General features: G+C 41.1%; 1 protein-coding gene across 1 annotated transcript; it reads left to right on the top strand.

Moving 5' to 3' along the window:
- Positions 1–482: 482 nt before the first annotated feature.
- LOC311170273 (developmental pluripotency-associated protein 4-like) lies at positions 483–8,407 on the top strand (the record flags this gene model as incomplete). Its single annotated transcript, XM_084232654.1, has 6 exons — positions 483–669; positions 2,218–2,381; positions 2,468–2,518; positions 2,746–3,046; positions 4,464–4,659; positions 8,377–8,407. The coding sequence occupies 6 exons, from the start codon at positions 483–485 to the stop codon at positions 8,405–8,407; spliced, it is 930 nt and encodes a 309-aa protein (XP_084088780.1).
- Between the last annotated feature and the right edge of the window lie 274 nt (positions 8,408–8,681).

The following is an 8,681-nucleotide window of genomic DNA, read 5'->3' as shown; positions in this document are numbered from 1 at the left end:
CCTTGAATGGGTGTATAGCATCTCTTTGGCAATAATATGGAAACACATTTATTTGAAAGAGGTAAAGAATGAAGGAATGGGGAAATTTGGGGACAAATAGGTGATTTAAGTTTTCCCAAAAGCAGCTTATTCTACTTTATTGTAAAATTTGGTTTACATTTTTCTCAATGTATTTAAATATTTATTTAAAAGATTCAAGATCTTTAAGCCAATTATCTCAAACGATACAATCATACCCTACCCACCAGTTTTTCTGCTTTATGTAATTGTGTGATCATATTTTTGTTTGGATCCATATTTCCTGTCCTGTACTTTCAAATTGGCCTTGCTTCCCTATCTTATAAATGAAACTTAGAGTTAAGATTGTGTCCCGAGGAGAATCCATATCACCAGTGTGGAGTTCAATGACTATCTTGGTGCTTTGCCTGTGGGTTTAAGATCTTAATAGTCAGTGGTGTTTATGGCGGGTGGACATCATAGGAATGACTGACTGGTTCTTCTGTGTGCAGTGGAATTCCACAAAGAAGTTGGGGGAAGAAAATGTTACTTTCCAATTCAAAACCGTGTCCATAGAGGAACAGAGAACTTCTGGTGAAAGTATATCAACTATGAAAAGAATAACCTCAACAAAGACGACCAAACGAAAAAGAAGTACGAAAGAGGACAAAAGTAAGAGGTTCTATACACTCGTGTGCTTACACTAGTGCCTAAGAAACCCTGATGGATTTTTCTGAAGGATTTGGGAACAAATTTCCACCCTGTACTTTGTAGGTGCTACATTTCTTTGAAGTCTAGTCTATTTTTTCTTAAAGATTTATTTATGCATAAAAGAACTGGGGTGTAAGCCAGAGGTGCGGGGGAGGGGAAGCAGGTGAGAGGATTCACCAGAGAGAGAGGAGAGCAGCAGGCTAGACAGGAGAGGTCTGCTATGCTGTGTGGGTTGCTCCCTGGCCAGGCTGGGATTGAACTCATTCTGCAGGGGCTAGTAATAGCTTACTTGATAGCTCTGTCTTTAACCCCAGTGCCACCAGGGAGGCCCTTAAGTTTAGTTTAAAGCCCACCTTCCTGGGCCTCCCCGGTGGCGCAGCAGTTGAGCGCTGGGTTGCGAAGCTGCCTGCGGCCTCTGCGGCGCCGGTTCAATCCCCAGCTGCTCCCCGGCCACTGGAGGAGGGTCCCGCATGGCGCGCAGACCTCTCCTGCCGCCCGCTGCTCCCCTCAGCAGTGTACTTCGGTCCTTCTGCCTGTTCTGCTCCCCGCTCTGGCTCTGGTGAATTCTCTCACCCTCCCGCACTTCTGACTGTACCCAGTGCATGTATAAACAAAACAAACAAACAAATAAATAAAACATGCTTCTATTAAAAAAAAAAAACAGCTTAAAAAAAAAAAAAGCCCACCTTCCTGAGGCTCTCCTTGAGTCCCCTCTGTTAAAACTTTTCTCTTCCTGTCTCTAAACTCCCATAATATATTTAATTCTGGTAATTATTTTTGCCTTAACTGACTGCTTGGAGTTAGGGATCTCAGTGTAAAATAATTTGGGGACAAGCGGCTTATAAATTTAAAATCCCATTGTTAGAACTCTGTTTCCTGTTTTAAAAAGTAAGGATAATACCTATATTGGCTGATAGGGATCAATTGTAACTTAAATAAAATAATTAGGTAAAAACACCTATGCTATGCCTCATTGGTATTGTGTGTACTCATTAAACCAGAGGGACTAAAATAGCGTAGTTGTGAATGTTCTGGAGTATGATCTGTCTTTCCGATATGTCTTTTCCTGAGGTGAGGTGTAAGTAGCTGGAGACCCCAGTGCAGACATGATGGTGGGTTGACAGAATTATTGGTGGTTGTGTGTGCAATGTTGTTGGTGGTTTTTTATAGTGAAAGGATAAGGCAACTTTTGAGCATTTATAAACAAAGGTCTAAAACTAGCAACCCCTTAGAAGTACAATCTCCAGTGGATCCTAGAGCCAGTGAGTTGAACAACTACAAAGGGGCAAGTATGTATGAGTGGTGGGGAATTTTAGGAAGTAAAAACTCAGTTTCAGAAGTATTCAACCCCAGCTATTAGGTTCTGTCTCTTGAGATGATGTGGCCCTTGGCAAAATATTTAGCTGTAAAATGGGGATTGGATTACAAAAACTGAGAGTGTTTGTACTTTTGCTATTTTAAAAAGTAACACAAAAATTTATCACTAATTTTGTCCCATTCTCCTTCAAGCTTCTTGCAAAACCGAGAAAGCACAAGACAGTGATAGAGTAAAACCTGAACGGAAGAAGATACCAATTCCTCCACTGCCCTTGAAAATCCCACCCATCAATCTGCTTCACCGGGACATTGTGCGGGCCTGGGGTCGGGAACTAAAGCTGAGCACCAAGGGCCAGGTGTGAGCTGGGGTGAGATACTCTGGTGCTGGGTGAAGGGGGGGACCCCTTGCTATGATTATTAACTCATTTTTCTCTTGTCTTAGAAATTAGAAGTTTATAAGAGAATCTGTGAATATGCATATCCAAATCAAAAGGTAAGTAATTTATAGGAAATTTGGCAGAGTGGAAGACTTAGTTCTCAACCTGATTGCCTATTTTAGAATCAAAAAGTGTGGAGAATTGTTTCAGTCCCTCTTTTCCCCCCTATATGCCTCATTCTAAGAAGGAACAATATCCCCTCACTTAGCAACTGCAAAGAGAGCAATAAATATTGAGACTGCACTTGTAATTATCACTTTAATCTTTTAAAACCAATTTGTAGGATATTCCCAACACTGCAAAGGAGGCCAGGATCCTGAAGAAATCAGAGCTAAAAGCAGTGCTAAGCAGTGGGAAAATAACTCCGGAAAGTTCTGAGGAAACTAATCCTCCTAAAGTAAATGCTTCTCCTGAGGACAGTGTGCCTGCACCTATCCTCCAAGAATCAACTCTCGAGACAGTTGACACGGTGGTAGTGACAACATCTGCCCCAGATGCTGTGTTTGCCTCCTGGACCAGAATAACAGCCATGGCTGGAAGGATGGAGGAAATACAAGAAGTACAGTCACCACCAGAGTCAAGTGGTAAGTCCAGTCAACAGTAAGAGCTAGTTCTGGTCCAGATGAGGACATGAGTTTAAATGTTAACCTGGGATCGCTTTTAGGATATATCAAAATCTTGAAGAGCTGGTGAGTCCTGGGGCCCCATCCCATTCCCCCTTAGTTTCTGATTTAGGACTGAGGTAGGGCTAGGTTCCAAGGCAATGTTAATAGTGAATACCATTGCAATTATTTTGTCATCAGAAGGGGATAGAAATCTGTTTGTTATCATTTCTTTTCCCCTTTAAGGAATTAAAAGGCTGATTATGTAAAAATCAACTGAGCTTGAGCCTGGGTCTTCTAGCACCTATTACACTCATTAGTAAGTGGAAAGTTGTTAATTAAGGGGTAAGTGAATTGGGTAAATGGGTCAATTGATTGGCAGTGGATAGAAACTACTTTTGGTGGTGACCAGCATATATTTTATATAGATATCAAAGTGTAAAGTTGTAATCTGAAACTTAGACCACATTATAAATCAGTGTCACCTCAATTTAAAAATTTATTCAAGCCAGTTTTCAGTTTCTTTGTTGTAAAATAGGTTAATAATTCTATCTACCTCAAATATTTTAAGAATGACAGGGGATACATTTCCAGAACATCATAGCCTGGTTTACACAACACAGCGCCTACTAAAGAGTTGAGACTATTTGACAAAACCCTTCCCAGACTAGTCTGGTTTGGCATTTCTATTGGAGGAAACCAAAATATGGCTACCCAGAATATGCCTCTTTAACACGAAAATTAAATTTGCGCTAAAGACAAAGTAGCAAACCCAGAAAAAGTTGCCCCGATTGGCTAAAGGCAGGATATAAATTGTCCCTTTGCTGGAGACAGACTCTTAAACAACCTAGAGATGGCACCAGAAGAATCTGCAAATAAAGCTTATTCCATTAGGTCCTTTCATATATTTTTCCATAGTTTATTGTGCTTGGGAACCTAAAACTGCTTTTCTTTGTTTGTCCTGTGATTCCTCTACCAATTCTTTGGTCTTTGTGGAAGATGTTATATAACTTAGAATTCTAACCCATCATCTTGGACTAGTTTTCCTGGCAGCTTCTCTTTGGTGAGTGCTACACTATTTAATAAACTCTAGCTAGTCTGATTTTCATTTTGTCACTGAGCCCCGGCTGAACACCTGAAATGGATAGTTTTGCCTCCTCTACACTATCAAATACCCACATGCAGTGCAGCTTTGCCACTTCCAGCTCTAAAGTTTTAACAGGAACAAATTTGCATTATTTACTAAGGGGAGCAGGATAGAATAGGTATAGTTAGGATTCCAGAGCTTCTATATTGGAGCTGTCACTTGAGAAAAAAAAGAATCAAAGGTCAAGGTGTGCAGTCTTAAACAGTAGGATTTCGTCACTCTGTTTATAATTAACTCTCTTTCTGTTCCCAGATGTTAGGTGGTGTGTTATTCATGGAAGAAGTCTCCCTGCAGACAGAGAAGGCTGGGTCCGCCTTCAGTTTCATGGGGGACAAGCCTGGGTACCTGAGAAACAAGGGCAAGTGTGTGCCCTGTTCCTGCTCCCCTCCTGCAATTTTACACCCCCACACCTGGAGGACAATATGTTGTGCCCCAAATGTGTCCAAAGGTAATTACCCGGGCTTTTCCATAAACTAAAAGTGGACACCTGTTTTTCATTTAGGGGAAAAGAGAAGATACATAATAAGCTTTAGCCCTGTACATCAAATCCAAGTGTCAGTAAAGAGTTTAAAGAAAATCGCTACTCAGGTACTTGTATGCATTCCTAGAAAAGAGTGTTTATATGGGCTTAATGCTTATACCTGGAGATCCATAAATCTGAAGAAACATTGTATAGTTATTGTGTTGCTGGTGGACGCACTATACAGATATAATGGCTAGCAAAAGAGCCCTTCCCTTAAGTAGCCTGCAGTCTGGGCATGGACGGGTTCTCAACAGGTTAGTAAAACCATGTAAGGTGACAGCTGGTGTCAAAGAAGCTTCCTAACTTAAGGGAAGAATTGACTGGGTAGAAAGGATGAGTAAGGACATTTTTCAGATAGGGATCAGTGCTAAGTCTATGAAAGAACTTAGGACAAAGAAGAAATTGCAAGGAGTTTAGTGTGACAGACTATATTTGAAAATAAGCATTGGTTTCCTCACTCATACAATGGACATACTAATGTGTACCTGAAGAGACAGTGAAAATAAAATCAAGTAATGTGGGTGAACTTAGCACTGCTTGGCACACAGCAAACATTCACTTATTCCAGCTAGTGGGATTTAGTCTGCGCAAAGTCATGAAGATAGATACGAGTTCAGTTTTACAGATTTCAAGCAATGCCATTCGTTTGGGTCAAATTACAGTAAACTTTGAATGTTGAAAATTTAGGGTTTTCCTACTAGCTGATGTTCTTTTCAAAAATTTTATTAGTTATAGGATGATAAATGAAGTGTCATTGTATTCACCAAACAACCAACTTTAGAAGCACAGTTATGAAGAAAACTGAAGCAAGGTCACCAAAAAATGATTTTTTCTATAACTTAAATTCCAAATCAAACTGAAATCAACATATTAAAGAAAGTAATTGACCTGGGGGAAGGAACCTGATAAATTTGTTCTCTGAATAAACCCTACCAGCTAATTAAGGTTCCTATTTCTAAAATTTATTTTATTTATTTATGTATACAAGAACTGATATGTAGGCCAGAATTTGGGGGAGCTGGGGTGGTAGGAGGATTCACCAGAAACAGTAGGGAGCAGAACAGGCAGGTCTACTAAAATGCTGAGGGGAGCAGCAGGCAAGAGGTCTGCTTACACCATGTGGGTCATCTCCCTGGCTGGGGATCGAATTCATGCCTCAGTGACTAGTGATAGCTCGATAGCACTTAGAGTAAACTCCTGTGACACCAGAGAGGCCCAGGTTCTTATTTCTAAATGACAGTGGGAAATATTTTTATTAAATAAGCAATCGAAACTGGCAGGCTTGATGATGGGTAGGAAATGGGCATTACTGTTTTAAAAGAAGCATGAGGCCAAGGAGGAGCAGTCCTAGATTTAGTCCTGTTTCTATCAGAGACCATTTCAGTAATTTTGCATAAGCCACCTTTTTGGGCCTCGGTTTCTTTTTTCTTTCTTTTTTTTTTTTTAAGATTTACACATTTATTTATACAAGCACTGGGTACAGTCAGAAGCTTGGGAGGGTTGAGAGAATTCACCAGAGCCAGAGCGGGGAAATACACTGCTGAGGGGAGCAGCTGGCGAGACAGGAGAGGTCTGTCGCGCCATGTGGGAGGCCATGATCAAATCTGCGGTGCAGAGGCTGCGGGCAACATCGCAGCCCAGTGCTCAACCACTGTGCCACTGGGGAGGCTCAGGGCCTCGGTTTCTAAGGAGCAAGTTGTACCAGAAGGTGTTTGAAGGTCAAATACAGCATTAAATTAAGAAGTTACCTGAAGTTTAAATGGCCTATAAAACAAATTTTCCAAAAGGTCACTGTATTTAGGCTTGTAGAGTACCAACTGTGGTGACCTCTGTGTGTTTAGAAAAATGCACATATGCAAATTTTTGCAAACAGATTCCTAGGAGTAGGGGGAGAAACGGTGACATCCTGCAGCTCATTATCTGGATTATAGGCCATTGAAGGATTTTAAGCAAGTGAATAGATTGAGACTTCTATAGCATAGGAGGGAAGTAAATAAATAGATCAATTCAGAAATCTAAGAAAACCAGTTTTTCCTTTGTTTAAAAGGGGCTAGCATCTTGTAGCAACTAGAAGAGAAATCTAACATCTAGATAATTATTTGGTGATTATTTAACTATTGTTAAGAGGGCCTCCCTGGTGGCACAAGGGGTTAAGACACAACCCATGAAGCTATCCGCAACCACTGCAGCATGAGTTCAGTCCCCCACCAGGGAGCTGCCCACGTGGCACACGTGACTCGCCCGCCGCTCCCCTCAGTGTATTTCAATCAATCTGCCTTTTCTGTTGCCCTCTCTGTCTGGTGAATCCTCTCAGCCCCAACACCTCTGGCCTGCACCCTAGCTCTTGTATGCATAAATAAATAAATATTTTTAAGAAAATAAACATTGTTAAGAGATAGTAGGGATTGTGCCACAGCTTAGACTGGAGCTTCAAGCATAATATTAGGGAAATGATAAAGGGGACAGAAAAGGAACAAGGAGAAAATAGGAAATATGCAGTTAATGGGAAGGATTTGCGTTTAGGGTATTTTTTAATTAATCAAATGAAGTTGAAGAAGGAACAAATAACATCTGGGATAATAAAAGATTTAAATAGTGAAGAGTGCAGATACTGGTGGTGTTGAGTAAAAGAAAAAAATCTTGATTGCAATTGAGGTATTTTCTGCAGTAAAAATGGAAAGGTAAAGCAGTAGGGTGCTTACAGGGAATTTTCATTTCTTTTGTATTGCAGAAGGTGAGCCCAAGTATGCTTCTGGGCTTAACTTGGGAGAGAAGGATGCGAAGACAATAATGCTTCTGAATAGCAGGACAGGGAACCTCTCCTTACCCCAGGAAGTTCCTGGGCTTCATTCCAAGCTCTGTTGACCTGCTGGGGTGGGGTCCCCCTTTGGTGCCATGATTACTGAGCATCTGAGGTCTCAGGCACCTGACAAAGGATAGAAACCTGGAAGGGGAGTGGTGCAGCTCAGCGTCCCTTCCTGCTAGTCAGGAGTGGCAGCACCTTAGGCCCTGACACCACTACTGACTCCCACAGGCAGAAGTGAGTTTGCAGCTCTCTAACCCTTTGGCTGTGATGCTTTCTGCTGCATTTCTTTCTTTTTTTGAAGATTTATTTTTATTTATTTAGGCATACAAGATCTGGGGTGTAGGCCAGAGGTGCCCGGGGCTGGTTTGAAGATTGACCAGAGTCAGAGTAGAGAGAACAGGCAGATTGACTAGAATATACTGCTGAGGGTAGCAAAGGGTGAGACAGGAGGGGTCTGCTGCCACAGTGGCTGGCCATAGCTTAATAGTGCTGCGACTTTAACCCCTGCACCACCAGGGAAGCCCCTTGCTGCTGCATTTCTTTATGCCAGGCAAGTTGAATAAAGCCAGAGTCACTTTGAATAGCCTTTCAAAAACATAGCTGGGCTGTTGGGTCATGGTGAAGATGCACTCTGGGGTCCCTCCTGGCACAGGACAGGAACATGAATATATTGCAGAGTTAGGGTAAGATGACAGCCATTCCTTGATGACATGGTCACTTATCCCACCTATGAGCCTATTGTTTTATTGGTTCAGCAGTGACTTTCTGGGTTATTTTCAAGTATGCAATTTTATCTTTTTGGTTTGTTTTTGAAATATATTTCATTTGCTTTATAGGAATAGGGTATTGATGAAAAGCCTCCAATAAGATTATATTACCAGGAAAAAGTCACCAGCTATGATTAATTTTAATGATAAACAGACAACTACAATCAACTGACAGCTGAACTCCGGGCTCCTCCACGCTTCGTATATTCTGAATTAAATGATTTCAGACTTTTAAGTATTTTAAAACCAAGTGAAAGGGAAACAAAACATGTATATTAAACAAACTTTTTAAAAGTTTTCTTATGGAATGTCTCTGGAATCGGGGGGAAAAAGGCACTTTGCCTGTATTTTCTTTTGTAACTGTTATGTGTATA

The sequence above is a fragment of the Talpa europaea genome (genome assembly GCF_964194135.1).
Source record: "Talpa europaea genome assembly, chromosome: 4".
NCBI classification, from domain to species: Eukaryota; Metazoa; Chordata; class Mammalia; order Eulipotyphla; family Talpidae; genus Talpa; species Talpa europaea.
This window is presented reverse-complemented; position numbering and strand designations above follow the sequence as displayed.